We start from the raw sequence: 21,656 nt of genomic DNA on the forward strand, positions 1-21,656 counted from the left end.
CACGTTTCCTCTCTCCCTCACAACACGTTTCCTCTCTCCCTCACAACACGTTTCCTCTCTCCCTCACAACACGTTTCCTCTCTCCCTCACAACACGTCTCCTCTCTCCCTCACAACACGTTTCCTCTCTCCCTCACAACACGTCTCCTCTCTCCCTCACAACACGTCTCCTCTCTCCCTCACAACACGTTTCCTCTCTCCCTCACAACACGTTTCCTCTCTCCCTCACAACACGTCTCCTCTCTCCCTCACAACAGAAACTATGTAAGAGGCAGTCTCCTTGATGCCTTTTTAGGGTAGAAACGGTTCACATGTCTTCCCACTTATTTGTGTCTTCTGGAATGAATTTCAGCTCTTGGCCCCCAGTCTTTTCAGCCATCGGGCGTCTAATTTCTGTCGAGTCTACTGTCAAAATTATGGATTGAGTTGATATCTTCAAACACCACTTTTTTTTCTTTTTAATAATTTTTTTTCACTATTGCTGTGGTAAAGGAGTATTTTTTCCGCATACCTATACCTCGTCCGTCTCAACTGCCGCTCACAAACTCTTGTGCTGATGTTATTGTTATGTGAGTCATTGTCGTGTGAGTCATTGTCATGGGAGTCATTGTCATGTGAGTCATTGTCGTGTGAGTCATTGTCAGGTGAGTCATTGTCATGTGAGTCATTGTCAGGTGAGTCATTGTCATGGGAGTCATTGTCATGTGAATCATTGTCATGTGAGTCATTGTCGTGTGAGTCATTGTCATGTGAGTCATTGTCATGGGAGTCATTGTCGTGTGAGTCATTGTCATGTGAATCATTGTCATGTGAGTCATTGTCAGGTGAGTCATTGTCATGTGAGTCATTGTCATGTGAGTCATTGTCATGTGAGTCATTGTCATGTGAGTCATTGTCATGTGAGTCATTGTCATGTGAGTCATTGTCATGTGAGTCATTGTCATGTGAGTCATTGTCATGTGAGTCATTGTCATTGACTTGTATGTCATTGACATAATAATAATAATTATAATAATTCATTGTGTAGGGGGACAGGCAGCCAGCGTATATATACATGTTAGGCTTATATAATGATCCTCCCCCCCCCCCCCAAGGTCGAACTACTGACCCCCCTTCCTTTCTTGAGGTTATCTTGAGGTTATCTTTTGAGGTTATATAACCTCCCCCCAGATTACAACCCCACAACCAGGTGACTAACTCCTGGGGACCTATTTATTGCAAGGTGAACAGGGGCATTAGGAAATGGGAAGAGTGCCCAACCATTTCTGTCCCGCCCGGGATTCGAACCTGGGATTCTCGATTGCGAGTTTGGAACGATCCCGACTGTGCTATCTATAAGTTATTGACATGGCAGTCACTGACATGTCAATCATTGACAGGTAGGTCACTGACACAGCATATATGATAGTGAGATAAAGAGAAGAGAGAGAGAGAGAGAGAGAGAGAGAGAGAGAGAGAGAGAGAGAGAGAGAGAGAGAGAGAGAGAGAGAGAGAGAGACAGAGAGAGAGAGAGAGAGAGAGAGAGAGAGAGAGAGAGAGAGAGAGAGAGAGAGAGAGAGAGAGAGAGAGACAGACAGACAGACAGACAGACAGAGAGAGAGAGAGAGAGAGAGAGAGAGAGAGAGAGAGAGAGAGAGAGAGAGAGTAAGTGGGGAGGGCATTTTTTACCGCCTGGGGTCGTGGTGTCTAGGGGTCACACTCACAATACGCAACACTGTATCACCAGCCAAGTGTATGCATATACTGTATATGTATGTATGTGTGTGTATGTATGTTTGTATGTATGTTTATATGTGTATGCATGTTTGTATGTGTATGTATGTTTGTATGTGAATGTAAGTTTGTATATGTGTGTGTTAATGTTATGTTATGTTTGCATCTGTGTATGTATGTATGGTTCTATGTGTGTGTTTACGTATGTTTACGAATATATATATATATATATATATATATATATATATATATATATATATATATATATATATATATATATATATATATATATATATATATTTATATTATATTTATATATTTATATATATTTATATATACATCCCTTTAATTAATATATTTATATTTTTTATGTGAAATATATGTATATGAGAATGAATGTACGTGAAAATATATGTATCAATGTATGTGTTTGTATAAATATATACATGTCTGGTATATTATATTTATATTTATATTTGTATATATAAATGTATTTGAACTTTAACTTTGACGTCACTTTGAGCTGCGTGGATGTTATGGTCTAGACTTTGTGTGTGTTTGTTTCTAATTACTCTTACTTGTGTATGTGTGTGTGTGTACGTGTCTAACTGTGTTTGTTTGTGTAAGTCCGTGAGTGTGCCCGTGTGTATTTGCTAATTTGTGTTTACTAGAGGTAACGGCAGGATCGAGCTCTTGTACCCCGCCTTTCTAACTGTCGGTTCCCTAATATTCTGACATCCGAGCAATTTTTTCCCTCTGTCATATTTATTACATATATATATTCTCTCTCTCTCTCTCTCTCTCTCTCTCTCTCTCTCTCTCTCTCTCTCTCTCTCTCTCTCTCTCTCTCTCGCTCGCTCGCTCGCTCTCTCTCTCTCTCTCTCTCTCTCTCTCTCTCTCTCTCTCTCTCTCTCTCTCTCTCTCTCTCTCGCTCTCTCTCTCTCTCTCTCTCTCTCTCTCTCTCTCTCTCTCTCTCTCTCTCTCTCTCTCTCTCTCTCTCTCTCTCTCTCTCTCTCTCTCTCTCTCTCTCACGCTCACACAGGTTGTGGAAGCAAACTCTTTAACATTTATAATTTTAAAACTAGTTATGATAGGGAAATACGACAGGATTAGTCATTGCTATACACAACCGATGTCTAGAAAGGTGGGATCCATGAGTCAATGCTCGATCCTGCAGGCACAAATAGGTGAGTACTTAACTTGCTTCATACAAAAATTATAGAACCTGCTATTATTTGTTCTTGAATATGGACCAATAGCAGCTCCTATTGGTCCATACAAGGCAGCTACTATTGGTCCATACGAGACAGCTCCTATTGGTCCATACGATGCAGCTCCTATTGGTCCATACGATGCAGCTCCTATTGGTCCATACAAGGCAGCTCCTATTGGTCCATACAAGGCAGCTCCTATTGGTCCATACAAGGCAGTTCCTATTGGTCCATACGATGCAGCTCCTATTGGTCCATACGAGGCAGCTCCTATTGGTCCATACGAGGCAGCTCATATTGGTCTATACAAGGCAGCTACTATTGGTCTATACGAGTATTGTGACCTGAACAAGGCTCGTGGTGTTAGACTCATCACAGGATATTCGACACATCTGGACTCAGTCTATTTTTGCTATTAACACATTTAGGAACATGTACATTTGTGCAGCTGCCCTAGACTATATGAAGGAGAGTACAGTGTCAAAAAGCTGGCTACGTGATGCTAAAAATCCCCATTACACAGGATGGTTAATCATACAGGCTCATATGATCAGAAGTCTGCACTGGCAGACTCTAGGTACATTATGAGGATATCCTCAAGACCACGAGAGTTAATAAAGTAATTGCAAAGCTCCAGGTACCTCATGGTACGGAGGGACGGTGTCTGAAGGGTCTAATTACTGGACATTCGGTGATGTAGTGTGGGAGATCGTGCCGCAGTTCCTGCTCACAGAGTTTGCATCTGGAGTGCTCGGGATTGGGAGATCCGTCACCTGCAGCCACCTGCCACAGGTAACGGTAACCCAACCTGATCCTGGCAACCACTGTGTCGCACAGTCTGGTCGACGTTTTGTGCTGCCCATATACATGGGTTTCGGATCTGAACAAATCATAAATTTTTATACTGGTGCTTTCAGGCAGCTGGGAGTCAGTAATTTCTCTGGTATCAGACCTGAGTGTTTGGAACAACATAGTTTTGACAATAGAGGTGGGCGATACCTAGATCGAATTCAACTCTATCTTTGTTTCACGCTAATTTGGCTGCAAAGTCTGTGTCATTATGATGGGTTATATTTATGTGAGAAGGTATCCATACCAAAGAGATTCTAAACCCACTACTCTATGCCGCGAGTAGATTATGTATAATTGATAGTATAATTCTTACTGTCTTTCTCGTACTGTCGATCTTGCAGGATAAATTTTCAAGTGCTTGAAGAGTCGACTTTGAATCACAAATATTATTCCTAATCAAATGTTTTTTAATGTGCTGGTAGCTAGTTGTAGTTCTGTTCGTGTAGAGGTCAGCCCGTTGCTCACCTGACACTGGTAGTCTGTGTGTATATATTGTTTATGTAAAACTTTCATGCTGCTGCAGTCCGTCCTGGTGACGAGCGGACTGAGCCGTCGGTGTAGACACAGTGGCACCTGGCGCAGACAGTGGCACCTGGCAGACACTTGGCACCTGGGACTCTTGACAGGTTGAGGAGGACTTGACAGGTTGAGGAGAGCAAGATTCTCATTACCTTTCTTGATGACGGTTGTGTATGATACTTGAAGGGTGGGGTATAGATAAAAGAGGAATATCAGTGACAGGTAGATTGCATTTGTACTCAGCCATTTATCATATAAGGAGTGAGTCGGTGTGTTGGCACCAGTCAATAGGGGTTAACATCACTGAATAATTTGTCTCTGAGCAATGCTGGAGATGTAGGGTCTCTCATGACTTTAAGGCAAAAAGTAGGGTTGACTTGCATGATTCTCTCTAGTATGGTTGGAAGCTTCAGTTCTTCCCTCATGTTTGTGTGTGTGTGTGTGTGTGTGTGTGTGTGTGTGTGTGTGTGTGTGTGTGTGTGTGTGTGTGTGTGTGTGTGTGTGGGTGTGTGTGTGTGTGTGTGTGTACTCACCTATTTGTGCTTGCGAGGGTTGAGCTTTTGCTCTTTGGTCCCGCCTCTCAACCGTCAATCAACCGGTGTACAGTTTCCTGAGGCTCTGTCATATCTACACTTAAAACTGTGTATGGAGTCAGCCTCCACCACATTCCTGCCTAATGCATTCCACCTGTTAATTACTCTGACACTGAAAAAGTTCTTTCTAACGTCCCTGTGGCTTATTTGGGTATTCAGTTTCCACCTGTGTCCACTTGTTCGTGTACCACCAATGTTGAATAGTTTATCCTTGTCTACCCTGTCAATTCCCCTGAGGATATTGTAGGTAGTGATCATGTCTCCCCTTACTCCTCTGTCTTCCAGTGTCGTAAGGTGCATTTCCCGCAGCCTTTCCTCGAAACTCATGCCTCTTAGTTCTGGGACTAGTCTAATGGCATACCTCTGAACTTTTTCCAGCTTCGTCTTGTGCTTGACAAGGTACGGGCTTCATGCTGGGGCCGCATACTCCAGGATTGGTCTTACATATGTGGTATGCAAGATTGTGTGTGTGTGTGTGTGTGTGTGTGTGTGTGTGTGTGTGTGTGTGTGTGTGTGTGTGTGTGTGTGTGTGTGTGTGTGTGTGTGTGTTTGTGTGTGTGTGTGTGTGTGTGTACTCACCTATTTGAGTACACACACACACATATACATGTGTGTGTTTAGGAACACACACACATGTGTGTGTGTGTGTATGTGTGTATGTGTGTGTGTGTGTGTGTATGAGTTTTGTAAATAAATATCTGTAATAGATTTGACAGGGGCAAATAGGTCGGACAACGGACGGTTATAGAAAGGCGGGATCCAAGAGCTAAGAGCTCGATCCTGCAGGCATAAAAAGTAAATACAAATAATAAATACACATTAACTTACCCCACACATGAGTAAGCGCGGGTGGAACACGAACAAGGGGACACAGGTGGAAGCTGAGAACCCAAATGAGCCACAGAGACATTAGAAAGAACTTGTTCAGTGTCAGAGTAGTTGACATATGGAATGCATTAGGCAGTGATGTGGTGGAGGCTGACTCCATACACAGTTTCAAATGTAGATATGATAGAGCCCAGTAGGCTCAGGAACCTGTACACCTGTTGATTGAAGGTTGAGAGGCGGGACCAACGAGCCGAAGCTCAACCCCCGCAAGCACAACTAGGTGAGTACACACGCTCTCACACCCTCACTGGAAATCAGAGATGCTGACGTGGGATGGTATACAGCGCAGGCAACTGCAGGCAACAGCAGGTAACTGCAGGTAACAGCAGGTAACTGCAGGCAACTGCAGGCAACTGCAGGCAACAGCAGGTAACTGCAGACAACTGCAGGCAACTGCAGGCAACAGCAGGCAACTGCATGCAACAGCAGGTAACAGCAGGTAACTGCAGGCAACTGCAGGCAACAGCAGGTAACTGCAGGCAACTGCAGGCAACTGAAGGCAACTGCAGGCAACAGCAGGTAACTGCAGGTAACAGCAGGTAACTGCAGGCAACTGCAGGCAACAGCAGGTAACTGCAGGCAACAACAGATAGCAGCAGGTAATAGCAGGTAATAGCAGGCAACAGTAGGTAACTGCAGGCAACAGCAAGTAATAGCAGGCAACAGTAGGTAACTGCAGGCAACAGCAGGCAACAGCAGGTAACTGCAGGCAACAGTTGGCAACAGTAGTAACTGCAGGCAACAACAGATAACAGCAGGTAACTGCAGGCAACAACAGATAACAGCAGGTAACAGCAGGTAATAGCAGGCAACAGTAGGTAACTGCAGGCAACAGCAGGTAATAGCAGGCAACAGTAGGTAACTGCAGGCAACAGCAGGTAACTGCAAGCGACAGCAGGCAACAGCAGGTAACTGCAGGCAACAGCAGGCAACAGCAGGTAACAACAGGCAACAGCAGGTAACTGCAGGCAACAGCAGGCAACAGCAGGTAACAGCAGGCAACAGCAGGTAATAGCAGGCAACAGTAGGTAACTGCAGGCAACAGCAGGTAACAGCAGGCAACAGCAGGAAACAGCAGGTAACTGCAGGCAACAGCAGGTAACTGCAGGCAACAGCAGGTAATAGCAGGCAACAGTAGGTAACTGCAGGCAACAGTAGGTAACTGCAGGCAACAGTAAGCAACTGCAGGCAACAGCAGGCAACAGTAGGCAACAGTAGTAACTGCAGGCAACAGCAGGCAACAGCAGGTAACAACAGGCAACAGCAGGTAACTGCAGGCAACAACAGATAACAGCAGGCAACAGCAGGTAATAGCAGGCAACAGTAGGTAACTGCAGGCAACAGCAGGTAATAGCAGGCAACAGTAGGCAACAGTAGTAACTGCAGGCAACAGCAGGCAACAGCAGGTAACAACAGGCAACAGCAGGTAACTGCAGGCAACAGCAGGCAACAGAAGGTAACAGCAGGCAACAGCAGGTAATAGCAGGCAACAGTACGTAACTGCAGGCAACAGCAGGTAATAGCAGGCAACAGCAGGTAATAGCAGGCAACAGTATGTAACTGCAGGCAACAGTAGGCAACTGCAGGCAACAGCAGGCAACTGCAGGCAACAGTAGGTAACTGCAGGCAACAGCAGGCAACTGCAGGCAACAGTAGGTAACTGCAGGTAACAGCAGGAAACTGCAGGCAACAGTTGGTAACTGCAGGCAACAGTAGGTAACTACAGGTAACAGCAGGCAACAGCAGGCAACTGCAGGCAACAGCAGGCAACAGCAGGCAACAGCAGCCGTGGAAACACAAACCGAGACTGTCTCTATTTTCCGCTTGTTACAACTTGTAATAAAGTTGTTACATCTTGGCTTAACGTGTTTATGACGTATTAGAACGTTGTTACACCTTGCTATATTGGTTGTTATAACTGGTTAGGGAGGTGTTAAAACTGGTTCGAACGTTGTTCCAACGTCGTAGTTTAGGTGTGAGTGTTTCGCGGGAGGCAAGAGGAGGCAAGCCTGCTATAAGGTCGGGCTTCCAGCGCGTCAACGCTCTCCCGTGCGGGTGCGTGCTTGTCTATGCTGGACAACAAAGTCCACGTGGACTTGGAGGGAGCGGGGTGGGAGGGTGAGTGTGGGAGAGGGCGTGGGAGGGGGCAGGCGTGGGAGAGAGGGAGGGGGCCGGTGTGGGAGGGAGGGAAGGTGGCGAGGCATGGTAGGATTTATTTTGATCAGTCCACGTGTGTTCAACAGTATGAACGGCCATTCTCGCTTTGCTTTGGGTAACTTAAACGCCTGTTTGGTGTGTGGGGGTGGGTCACCCATCCTGGTGTGGGGGTGGGTCACCCATCATGGTGTGAGGGTGGGTCAAACATCTTGGTGTGGGGGTGGGTCACCCATCCTGGTGTGAGGGTGGGTCACCCATCATGGTGTGGGGGTGGGTCACCCATCCTGGTGTGTGGGGGTGGGTCACCCATCCTGGTGTGAGGGTGGGTCACCCATCATGGTGTGGGGGTGGGTCACCCATCCTGGAGTGTGGGGGTGGGTCACCCATCCTGGTGTGAGGGTGGGTCACCCATCATGGTGTGGGGGTGGGTCACCCATCCTGGTGTGTGGGGGTGGGTCACCCATCCTGGTGTGAGGGTGGGTCACCCATCATGGTGTGGGGGTGGGTCACCCATCCTGGGGTGTGGGGTTGGGTCACCCATCATGGTGTGGGGGTGGGTCACCCATCATGGTGTGAGGGTGGGTCACCCATCATGGTGTGTGGGGGTGGGTTACCCATCATGGTGTGAGGGTGGGTCATCCATCATGGTGTGTGGGGGTGGGTCGATCACCCATCATCGTGTTAGGTGAAGCACTCACACTCGCATGGGAGTTGGCCACCCATGCTGGTGTGGGCGTGGGCTACCCATACTAGTATGGGTGGCCCAGTTCCACGCCCATACCGGTGTGGGCGTGGAACTGTTAGCAGAAATCCAATATATAATCCAAGTGTGAACAGGACCCCTAATATCAAACACTGAATGAGAGAACAACTAGAATAGGCATAACACGAGCATAAAATAACACATCTCAAACATAATCATATGAGAACGACCAGCCAGTGAACGACCAAGTGACTAACTACAGTAGATTACGAAAAAAAAGGAGAAAGTGAATATGAAGGAAATGACGAGAAAATTTATGAGGAACTTAATGCGAACGATAGACGACAGAAGAGATGGGGAGACATAATATAGATATATAAAGTACTCAGGGGGATTGATAGAGTGGAAAAAAAGAGGAAATGTTCACAATGAATACTTATAAAACATGACGGCATGGATGGAAAATTGAGACTCACATAAACACGTACGCACACGCACGCACACTCACGTGACCTAGAGGCCACACTCACCCAAGGTGAGTGCGCGTGTACCCAGTGTTGTGTGTGTGGGTGTAGGCGAGAGAGGGGGGGGGGGGTGTACTAGAGGATAGCGGTGATGGTAGGGGGGGGGGGAGGGGGTAGATAACGAGGGAGGGAGAGGTAGAGAGGGGCTCTAGTGGGGTAGGTGAGAGTAAAAAAAATAAAAATAAGAGGATGCTGATGAGTTGTGAGTATCCTAAAGCCTGAGTCACTGGACAATGAGTCAGGAGTGTGAGTGTGAGTGTGTGTGCCCCGCTTTTAAGGATCAATGAGTCATCTCATAACCTTACGGGGAGCCCCCAGTACACTGTGTACTGGGGCATCGTGCCCCTGTCCCCCAGTACAGGGTGTACTGGGGCATCGTGCCCCTGTCCCCCAGTACACCGTGTACTGGGGCATCGTGCCCCTGGCCCCCAGTACACCGTGTACTGGGGCATCGTGCCCCTGGCCCCCAGTACACCGTGTACTGGGGCATCGTGCCCCTGGCCCCCAGTACACCCTGTACTGGGGCATCGTGCCCCTGTCCCCCAGTACACCGTGTACTGGGGCATCGTGCCCCTGTCCCCCAGTACACCCTGTACTGGGGCATCGTGACCCTGTCTCAACCGCCCCCCCCCCCCCAGTACGTGTCGGTTCCCGGTACAGTAATCATCACCTCAACATTTTCTTCTCATAGTGATTGGGAAGCTGAAGCATCTTGAAGGGTTGTGCTCTAGCTCCTGAGGCTCTTATCTTGATGCTTATATATATATATATACCGGGTCTACCAGGAAACTATATGTGTGGAGTATTTCTTAGATGTGTCAACTTCACTCACTTGAGGATTTTGTATGTCTCAATCATATCTCCTCCATTCCCCTTGAGAATCATGTATATCTCAATCATGTCTACCTCACCCCCCCCCCCATTGAGTTTTTGTTTGTGAGGAAGTATGAGGTGCTCTGTGCTAAGATTATGAGGTTATGGTTTACGAGGTGAGGCATTATGAGATGAGGTATTAGGATGTGAGGCATTATGAAGTTAGGCATTATGAGGTGAGACGTTATGAGGTGAGGCGTTATGAGGTGAGGCTTTATGAGGTGAGGCTTTATGAGGTGAGGGGTTATGAGGTGAGGCAGTATGATGTGAGGCTTTGAGGTAGACCTGCCTCACGTAGCCGGCGCACCTCTGATGGTGAGAACTCAGACAATGAGTGGTCAGACAATGAGAGCTCTGACAATGAGAGCTCTGACAATGAGAGCTCTGACAATGAGAGCTCTGACAATGAGAGCTCTGACAATGAGAGCTCTGACAATGAGATTTCTGACAATGAGAGCTCAATCAATGAGAGCTCAGACAATGGGAGCTCAGATAATGGGAGGTTAGACAATGAGAGCTCAGACAAAGAGAGCTCAATCAATGAGAGCTCAGACAATGGGAGCTCAGATAATGGGAGGTTAGACAATGAGAGCTCAGACAATGAGAGCTCAATCAATGAGAACTCAGACAATAAGAGCTCTGACAATGAGAGCTCTGACAATGAGAGCTCTGACAATGAGAGCTCTGACAATGAGAGCTCTAACAATGAGAGCTCTGACAATGGGAGCTCTGACAATGAAAGCTCTGGCAATGAGAGCTCATTGTCTGATCACCTATATATAATATATGTTGCGCATATATACCCCAGCCATAGGAGAGTGCTGTGTGTGTGTGTGTATACGCGAGCATGAATATGCGTCTGGAGGTCTATTCTGATCACACACACACACACACACACACACACACACACACACACACACACACACACACACACACACACACACACACACACACACACACACACACACACACACACACACACACACACACACACACGCGCGCGCGCGCGCACACGCTATGCTATACAAGGACAGGCTATTTAACACAAGGGGCACACGCACTAGGGGACACAGGTGGAAACTGAGCGCCCAAATGAGCCACAGAGACATTAGAAAGAACTTTTTTACTGTCAGAGTGGTTGACAAATGGAATGCATTAGAAAGTGATGTGGAAGAGGCTGACTCTATACACAGTTTCAAGTGTAGATGATAGAGCCCAATAGGCTCAGGAACCTGTACACCTATTGATTGACAGTTGAGAGGCGGGACCAAAGAGCCAGAGCTCAACCCCCGAAAGCACAAATAGGTGGGTACAGACACACCAGGATCGCTCTTGCTGCGTTGTTCATCTCCTTCTCATGCCCATGAAAATAATTATGTACATTTCCACCCTCCGTGCGGCGCCCAGTATTTCTTCTTACATTTCTCTCCCTGACACTGGTTTATCGTTTATTCTCTGTCTGTCTGTCTATCTGTCTGTCTGTCTGTCTGTCTGTCTGTCTGTCTGTCTGTCTGTCTGTCTGTCTGTCTGTCTGTCTGTCTGTCTGTCTGTCTGTCTGTCTCTCTCTCTCTCTCTCTCTCTCTCTCTCTCTCTCTCTCTCTCTCACCCACACGTGGCAGGCTCTCAGTAACCTGGCTACAGACCAAAGGTTTACGAGGCATAATAATATATCACCACTTGGCCAGCTCTTCATTACCCCGGAGCCACTACTGGGAAGCATCAGGAGCCTCTTGTCATGTTTCCTTGTAACAAGAACAGGGCCGTCCTCCCCACCCTCCCCCACACCCCCCGCTCCTCGTGTGGAGTAATACCACTATCACAACTGCGGTTGCCTCTTGAATTTAGTTTCTGCTCCTCTCTAAGATTGTAATTTGGGGTTTAAGAGGTATTATTTGCCGGTGTAAATGCATGCCAGAGCAGTGTTTTGACGGGCCGCCTCCCGCTGGCTGGCACACTTCTAGGGCGCCTCCCATTACCTTTCCCGGTATTACTATGTTTGGTATTATATATATATATATATATATATATATATATATATATATATATATATATATATATATATATATATATATATATATATATATAGTATATATATATATATATATATATATATATATATATATATATATATATATATATATATATATATATATATATATATATATATATATATATATATATGCGGAAAATCGACAGATAAATAGAAAAGGGAGATGAACGTTTCGGCGGATCAAGGCCGTTGTCAACACTAGACTATGGTGTTGACAACGGCCTTGACCGGCCGTAGCTTTTTCTATATTTGAGCTTTTCACGCTCAGTATACCTGTGTCTGTTCAACAGTGAAGATGTCACATTGCTGACGAAATGTCGAACAATAAAAATGGAAAGATTATTGTAAATTCTTATTGTTCTTTTATTGAAAGATTATTTCTTCTTCGACCAATAAGAAGAAACACAAGTTTCAACACAAGAGAAGAAACACAAGAAACACAAACACAAGTAGTGTTTCTTCACCCTCCATATTGTAGAAGATATTTGCGTAGAATGGAAAATATCCCCCCCCCAAAAAAAAATAAAAGCTCAATATACCTGTGCAGGCGACGAGTCACAATAACGTGGCTGAAGTATGTTGACCAGACCACACACTAGAAGGTGAAGAAACGACGACGTTTCGGTCCGTCCTGGACCATTCTCAATCGACTTGAGAATGGTCCAGGACGGACCGAAACGTCGTCGTCCCTTCACCTTCTAGTGTGTAGTCTGGTCAACTCAATATACCTGTGTTAGTTGAACTGACACAGGTACACTGAACTTTCAAGGAGTTGTTGTTGTTTAAGATTCAGCTGCTGGGAACAAAAAGTTCCAAGTAGCACAGGCTATGGTGAACCCGTAATGGAGTTACCTGGCACAGGAGCGGGGCTGTAACTGATTATAATTATGTTGTTGTTGTTATAGATTCAACTACTCGGAACAGGTTCCAAGTAGCACGGGCTATGGTGAGCCCGTAACTTACCTGACAGTGGAGCGGGGCAAGTAGCACGAGCTATGGTGAGCCCGTAACTTACCTGTCAGAGGAGCTGGGCAAGTAGCACGGGCTATGGTGAGCCCGTAACTTACCTGACAGTGGAGCGGGGCAAGTAGCACGGGCTATGGTGAGCCCGTAACTTACCTGACAGAGGAGCTGGGCAAGTAGCACGGGCTATGGTGAGCCCGTAACTTACCTGACAGTTGAGCGGGGCAAGTAGCACGAGCTATGGTGAGCCCGTAACTTACCTGACAGTGGAGCGGGGCAAGTAGCACGAGCTATGGTGAGCCCGTAACTTACCTGACAGAGGAGCTGGGCAAGTAGCACGGGCTATGGTGAGCCCGTAACTTACCTGACAGTGGAGCGGGGCAAGTAGCACGAGCTATGGTGAGCCCGTAACTTACCTGACAGAGGAGCTGGGCAAGTAGCACGAGCTATGGTGAGCCCGTAACTTACCTGACAGTGGAGCGGGGCAAGAAGCACGAGCTATGGTGAGCCCGTAACTTACCTGACAGAGGAGCTGGGCAAGAAGCACGGGCTATGGTGAGCCCGTAACTTACCTGACAGAGGAGCTGGGCAAGTAGCACGGGCTATGGTGAACCCGTAACTTACCTGACAGAGGAGCTGGGCAAGAAGCACGGGCTATGGTGAGCCCGTAACTTACCTGACAGAGGAGCTGGGCAAGTAGCACGGGCTATGGTGAGCCCGTAACTTACCTGACAGAGGAGCTGGGCAAGTAGCACGGGCTATGGTGAGCCCGTAGTGGACTTACCTGGCACAGGAGCGGTGCTGTGTGGGGTTATAAGAAGAAATCTAGACCTTATAAGTGTGCGTACACCTCAACGATTCACTTTACCTCCTTAATCGTAGGGAGCCCCGAAAGATAAGGGTGAAGTGATTATTGCCTGACTCCGGCGTCTAAGTGTCCGCCAGGTCTTCTATCTTCCCTCTGGATCAACAGAGAACCATCAAACAGTTGTATGCTCCAAGTCGAATTCATCTGGATGTTGATTACTGGTGTCAGCTCCCGAATGAACTCAGCCTCAAGCGTACGAAGCCTCGTACGATCGTCGGTGTGTGTGATTACTGTCGTATCTTTCACTGTGTCTTGGCGATTCAGGACGGTATTGTGGTGTTGAGAATCATGTTGCTTTATACCTCCCTCTTGCAAATGAAGTGTAAGACGTCTACTCAGTGTATTTAGTCGTATGTCCAATGTAGCATATATTTCGGAGCGCGCAGTCTCCAGACCTGTATTAGTATTGATACACCACATTAGTAGACCTCAATTTGTCAGAGGAGGCAGAGATGTTATTTCCCCTTAATGAGGGGAAGATATACGAGGGTTGGTATAATAAATGACAGGACGAATCCTTGCGTTTTGACGGCAATGTTTACAATTCCTGTCAATTATATCTCGTATCACTTTTTCATCTTTCTTGTATAGCCTGAGTAAATATATTTTTATAATATACTATAATGTCTTCCCTTGGCGGCCGATTTTCCACCCATGGTTGATGTGCTGGACCTGCACGAGAGGGCAGGTCCAGCGGTGGCACAGCGGTGGCACAGCGGTGGCACACCGGTGGCACAGCAGTGGCACAGCGTATAAAATTGTGATCGTGTATGCCTGCCAGCTGACCTAAGTAGGCAGGTAGAATTTCCTTCACAAGGTTGTCGGATGCCGAGGAGGAAAACAGGAAGGTTGGTATAATACAGCGATTTGCGTTGCTGTTCGAACTCCGAGGCCAGCAAGTCTTACGGGAAGAGAGGCTTGTTTTAACTGTAGGTCATCAAGAGGGAGATTGAGGGCTCTTTCTAACATCGACTGTGTGTGTGTGTGTGTGTGTGTGTGTGTGTGTGTGTGTGTGTGTGTGTGTGTGTGTGTGTGTGTGTGTGTGTGTGTGTGTGTGTGTGTGTGTGTGTGTGTGTGTGTGTGTGTGTGTGTGTGTGTGTGTGTGTGTGTGTGTGTGTGTGTGTGTGTGTGTGTGTGGGTGGGTGGGTGGGTGTGTGTGTGTGTGTGTGTGTGTGTGTGTGTGTGTGTGTGTGTGTGTGTGTGTGTGTGTGTGTGTGTGTGTGTGTGTGTGTGTGTGTGTGTGTGTGTGTGTGTGTGTGTGTGTGTGTGTGTGTGTGTGTGTGTGTATGTGTGTGTGTGTGTGTGTGTGTGTGTGTGTGTGTGTGTGTGTGTGTGTGTGTGTGTGTGTGTGTGTGTGTGTGTGTGTGTGTGTGTGTGTGGGTGTGGGTGTGTGTGTGTGTGTGTGTGTGTGTGTGTGTGTGTGTGTGTGTGTGTGTGTGTGTGTGTGTGTGTGTGTGTGTGTGTGTGTGTGTGTGTGTGTGTGTGTGTAATTACCTAAGTGTAATTACATAAGAGTAGTTACAGGATGAGAGCTACGCTCGTGGTGTCCCGTCTTCCCAGCACTGTACTCACCAATTTGTACTCACCTATTTGTGCTTGCGGGGGTTGAGCTTTGGCTCTTTGGTCCTGCCTCTCAACTGTCAATCGACTGGTGTACAGATTCCTGAGCCTACTGGGCTCTATCATATCTACATTTAAAACTGTGTATGGAGTCTGCCTCCACCACATCACTGCCTAATGCATTCCATCCGTTAACTACTCTGACACTGAAAAAGTTCCTTCTAACGTCTCTGTGGCTCATGTGGGTACACAGTTTCCACCTGTGTCCCCTTGTTCGCGTCCCACCAGTGTTGAATAGTTTATCCTTGTTTACCCGGTCGATTCCTCTGAGGATTTTGTAGGTTGTGATCATGTCTCCCCTTACTCTTCTGTCTTCCAGTGTCGTAAGATGCATTTCCCGCAGCCTTTCCTCGTAACTCATGCCTCTTAGTTCTGGGACTAGTCTAGTGGCATACCTTTGGACTTTTTCCAGCTTCGTCTTGTGCTTGACAAGGTACGCGCTCCATGCTGGGGCCGCATACTCCAGGATTGGTCTTACATATGTGGTGTCGGAAAATCCGACAGCATTTAATAATCATACAGATAATAGCTGTATTACCAACAAGTTACCCATAGAAAACGTAACTTGTAGTGGAATTACCGTCTATAGAAAACGGGATATCATCACCACATACTATTATAATTCACCAGCTATTCTGCTGGGAATTATTCTTAAATACATTAGTCTTTGGACTTTACCATCATAAAACATCTTATATAAATTAACTTAATTATCAATATTAAAGTAGAGTAAATGTGACCCTTCTATCACTTTCTGAAATCTGGACAAAGTAGGCCAGGCGTCAGGGAGGAAGGAGAGGAGCCATTGTTGTGTCACCTCCGAGACGTGTGGAGTAAATTTGGCTCCTATCATATCTGGACAATGTCGGCCAGACGTCAATAGAATGGAGTGTTAAACAGCCATTGTTTATATTGAGACCAGAGGCTCACACGGGAGCAAATACGGCTCCTGTTAATTTTACTTGGACGTAGTGTTATGGAAACCAAAGGTACCATCTCCAACACGATGTCTACAATTCAAGTTAAGTCTATCCGAAACCCGTTTATCATTCATTTATGGCCATTAATGTCAGGATATAGGGTGACCCGGTTAGATCGCGAAATCGCCTCATACTAAAGGTAATTAAGCCAGGTCTTCAATGTTCTGTATAGTGTTTTCTCTGATATAGCTTGTCATATATAGGATTCTGGCTTCACAGCTAGCGCACTTTTGACAGGTCAAGACGAGGAAGGAAGATTTGTGCACCAGTTACTGGGTGATATGGAAGCTACCTCAAAGAGGATAATTTGGTGTCTACACCCTAGTTATACCTGGTGGACTAACCTGCTGTACTATAAGATAAGGAACCTCATCAATGTATGTAGCTATTACTGCAGTTTGATTGGCTGCATATATATTAATTTAATAACCCCCCCTAATGTGTAGAGGATCGATTTGTGAGATTGAGATTATTGCAGAAATACAGTCCACTTATCATTATACAAATTGCTATCGAAGTATATAAATTAACGTAAATATAAATTCATATAAATTAAATAAATATAAATCTCACAGGTCGGTTCCCACATTATTTGGTCCTTCGAACCGGATTATTTGGACCTTCGGAACCGGAATATTCGGTCCTATGAACCCACATTTGGTCATCTTAGTACCGGATGAACCAGTTAACCAGTGGATTCATTAAATATACTAGTGCAGTGTTATTTAAACAAAGGCCAGCCAGTCAAAGACGGAAGCGTAGCCTCGAGGGAGCTCAGGAGCCTCCCTCAGTTCAGATCAGCTTCGTCAGCGGTTTCATGCACACCCACAGATATTTGGTGGCGTGTTATTTCGTGAAATGACAGCGCTAATATAGAAACCAGCCAAATTAGTGACTGTGTCGCGAGATTGTTCACGGATTTCGTGGTGTTACATTTCGCGAGAGATTATCTACGAATTTTGTGGAGTTTATTTCGCGAGGTCACTAATAATATTTAATACTTCTTGATAATATTAGAAGTTTCATAGAGGCTAATTAAGAGGCTATTATCAATAATTGTGTATATTATTTCTCCAAGATAGAGAATTATTTAATATATATTGCACTAGTGATCACAATATAATATTTACTAATTGCCAACCCACAACAGGGTAGGATATGACTAGTTGAACTATTATTGCTCATCCTAGTCCCATTATTACCATAGTCAGTTGTACTATATTGATCAACCTAGCACCATTAATGAATGGTCCAGACCCTATTTTGGGTGTAATTTTTATCAACTCGAGTTGAGTTGTATATATAATAATTTACTTATGATCATTACACCTTTGAGTGATTAATTAGTGTCTCTACCATCCTAGGGTGATATAGAAGAGCTAACCTAAAGGTACTTCCAGTGACACTGGTTTATCACTCAAATCATTAGTGTGTATGATTGTATATATATAATGTGTATTAATTTTAAGTGCTAACCTCTAGTAGAGGTAGGATTATTGCCTAGTGAGTTCAGAATTTACCCTAGGCTACCATTAGAGCTTGTTCAGTATTATGAGCAGCCCAAGTACAAGTCCCACAAGGCTTCACCAACTAGCCAGTATGGATAATGCAGGGAGAATGAAAAGAACCCTTGCAGGTCTTAAAGGCCACTTAACAAGACAGATCAAGAAATGTGAAGATTTGTCACAACAATCTCAAGTTGATTATGCTGACCTGGAAAGCTATTATCAAGCAGCTGCAGGTAAATTTGAGCAAATCAAATGCCAAATGGCTGTCCTTGTGGGGACAGACTACTACCATCGATTCATCGGTAGCCCTACTAAATATCAGGGCATAACCATGTTAAACTCTGCAGGAGGTAAATTACTCTCAGGCCCAGTATCAAGCCTGAGGAGACCTATGCCTACAGATAAACAATACCAGTAGAAACCTAAATTCGTCAGCTGATTATATTTCTCCAGTAGCATTATACTAAGGAGATTACAGCTGACTATACCAACAGAGGTTGATGTTAGTATCATCATTTAAAGCTGAAGATGAGTTCATGAGGCCTCAGTGGCAAATCAGTGAACAGTAGCCTAAAACAGCTACAAGTCACTGCGACCAATGTCACTGAACCCACTGCAGTCTCAGAACCATACTTTACTTTAATGATGAGCTATTCAATCTTCTGAATCAATTAACTAAATTAAACCCCAATAAATCTGATGACTGATTTGATACATTTATTATTTAATCAAGATGTATTCCATGGGCCTCAGTGTTTATATATCAGTGACCAGTTACCTGAAGAAACTTCAAGTTATATCTAATGTCACTGATCTCACTGCAGTCCCTGAATCATACTTGACTGTAGTACTTGATCACATCCAGTCTTCTGGGTTAAATAATATGTAATAAGGCTTGAATATTAGCCTTTCAAGAGTTGACAGGGAAATGAAATCGCATTAGACTTCTAACCCCTACAACTCTAGTACGGGACATCCGTCCTGTACGAACAGACGCACAAATGTGTGATTACTAACTACTAACATCAAATTAATGTAATAATTCGAAGGAGGAGTATCGGTGTTCGTCTGTTCTAAAGAGGACTTCGACCCGTGAGCAGCCCCCTGGGGAATTATGTCGGAAAATCCGACAGCATTTAATAATCATACAGATAATAGCTGTATTACCAACAAGTTACCCATAGAAAACGTAACTTGTAGTGGAATTACCGTCTATAGAAAACGGGATATCATCACCACATACTATTATAATTCACCAGCTATTCTGCTGGGAATTATTCTTAAATACATTAGTCTTTGGACTTTACCATCATAAAACATCTTATATAAATTAACTTAATTATCAATATTAAAGTAGAGTAAATGTGACCCTTCTATCACTTTCTGAAATCTGGACAAAGTAGGCCAGGCGTCAGGGAGGAAGGAGAGGAGCCATTGTTGTGTCACCTCCGAGACGTGTGGAGTAAATTTGGCTCCTATCATATCTGGACAATGTCGGCCAGACGTCAATAGAATGGAGTGTTAAACAGCCATTGTTTATATTGAGACCAGAGGCTCACACGGGAGCAAATACGGCTCCTGTTAATTTTACTTGGACGTAGTGTTATGGAAACCAAAGGTACCATCTCCAACACGATGTCTACAATTCAAGTTAAGTCTATCCGAAACCCGTTTATCATTCATTTATGGCCATTAATGTCAGGATATAGGGTGACCCGGTTAGATCGCGAAATCGCCTCATACTAAAGGTAATTAAGCCAGGTCTTCAATGTTCTGTATAGTGTTTTCTCTGATATAGCTTGTCATATATAGGATTCTGGCTTCACAGCTAGCGCACTTTTGACAGGTCAAGACGAGGAAGGAAGATTTGTGCACCAGTTACTGGGTGATATGGAAGCTACCTCAAAGAGGATAATTTGGTGTCTACACCCTAGTTATACCTGGTGGACTAACCTGCTGTACTATAAGATAAGGAACCTCATCAATGTATGTAGCTATTACTGCAGTTTGATTGGCTGCATATATATTAATTTAATACCCCCCCCCTAATGTGTAGAGGATCGATTTGTGAGATTGAGATTATTGCAGAAATACAGTCCACTTATCATTATACAAATTGCTATCGAAGTATATAAATTAACGTAAATATAAATTCATATAAATTAAATAAATATAAATCTCACAGGTCGGTTCCCACATGTGGTGTACAAGATTCTGAATGATTCCTTACACAGGTTCCTGAACGCTGTTCTAATGTTAGCCAACCTCGCATATGCCGCAGGCGTTATTCGTTTGTGTGTGTGTGTGTGTGTGTGTGTGTGTGTGTGTGTGTGTGTGTGTGTGTGTGTGTGTGTGTGTGTGTGTGTGTGTGTGTGTGTGTGTGTGTGTGTGTGTGTGTGTGTGTGTGTGTGTGTGTGTGTTTGTAAATCACGAAATATAACACGTAATGAAAAATGTGACAGTGTCAAACCACGAAAGAAGAATTGAAACAGGAATTTCCTTAAGTATTTTCGTATTTAATAATACTTCTTCAGAAGGATGACCTTCTAAAGATGTATTATTAAATACATCTTTCCGAAGATGTATTATTAAATACGAAAGTACTTAAGGAAATTCCAGTCCTAATCCTTCCTTTGTGGTCTGACATTGTCGGAAATAACACGTTCCATTTCATCTGATATCTCTGTTCACCTAGCAGTAAATAGGTACCCGCAATTTAGACAACTGCTATCGGGTTGCATATTGAGGAAGGTCAGTAGTTCGACTTTGGGGGGGGGGGGCGGGGGGGGGTCAGTTGAATCCTAATTGTACATTCCGTGAACTTCAAGCTGGTACAACAGTCCATTTTTGTACGTTAGAGTAATTTTTCCTATAAGTACATTTTTTCCGCTTTTTTAACAGGTGAGTACAGGAGCAGACGACTCCTAACACCTGTTAGCAGACTGATTATTTATTATTAACTTCTTTATTGACAAAATTAATTACAATTTTGCCTAATCTGAGGATTTCGAATAAGTCTTATTAAAGTGAGGATAATGCTGGCATTCACTGTCACGCAGGACAGAGGGTCATACATAAGACATTAGGTCTAAACTGTAGGCGGAAGCACATATATATCATGGTTACAATCGAGGTTTTAATGTATGCAGCTGTTAGGTTTTCCTTTTCAGAGCTTATGGTAAGTCTTGCCCGCTAGTCTTCCCTACAACACAATTCGCTAGTCGTTTAAGAACCATGTATCCGATGGCTACTGGGTGAATAGGCAACCCGTCCTCTCGAGCGTTCAGGACGTCACTAAACTGCAGCCCGTCCTCATAAACAAAGGCCAAAGTCCATTCCATACACCGGCCAAACCCCCTGCTGTTTATGAATGAAAAACGGTTTACACACGACTCACAACTGATGACGTCCGAACACTTCCGGAACAAGTGTTTCACTGACGAATTATGTTCGAACCACAACGCTGTAAATGCTTCACCCACGTTAAAATCTATGAATGCGTCTTTGGGGTCGACCGCTGGATGGAATGGACTTCGTCTGAAGACGGGTTATGTTCAGGCTCGTGCTTGTTCAAGGTTGAAGTGCCTCAATGTCTCTTTAGAGTCATAATTGGCCCAATCTCATATACTGCCAGG

At 44.9% G+C, this 21,656-nt stretch overlaps 1 protein-coding gene across 1 annotated transcript; it reads left to right on the forward strand.

Annotated features, from left to right (window-relative positions):
* The first annotated feature begins 1,346 nt into the window (after window positions 1-1,346).
* On the forward strand, window positions 1,347-20,926 carry LOC138367511 (dentin sialophosphoprotein-like). The gene is made up of 3 exons (XM_069329194.1): window positions 1,347-1,378; window positions 10,316-10,795; window positions 20,923-20,926. Exons 1-3 carry the CDS (start codon window positions 1,347-1,349, stop codon window positions 20,924-20,926), a joined length of 516 nt encoding a protein of 171 aa, XP_069185295.1.
* The last annotated feature ends 730 nt before the right edge of the window (window positions 20,927-21,656 follow it).

The sequence above is a fragment of the Procambarus clarkii genome, chromosome 22, assembly GCF_040958095.1.
Source record: "Procambarus clarkii isolate CNS0578487 chromosome 22, FALCON_Pclarkii_2.0, whole genome shotgun sequence".
Lineage (NCBI taxonomy): Eukaryota > Metazoa > Arthropoda > Malacostraca > Decapoda > Cambaridae > Procambarus > Procambarus clarkii.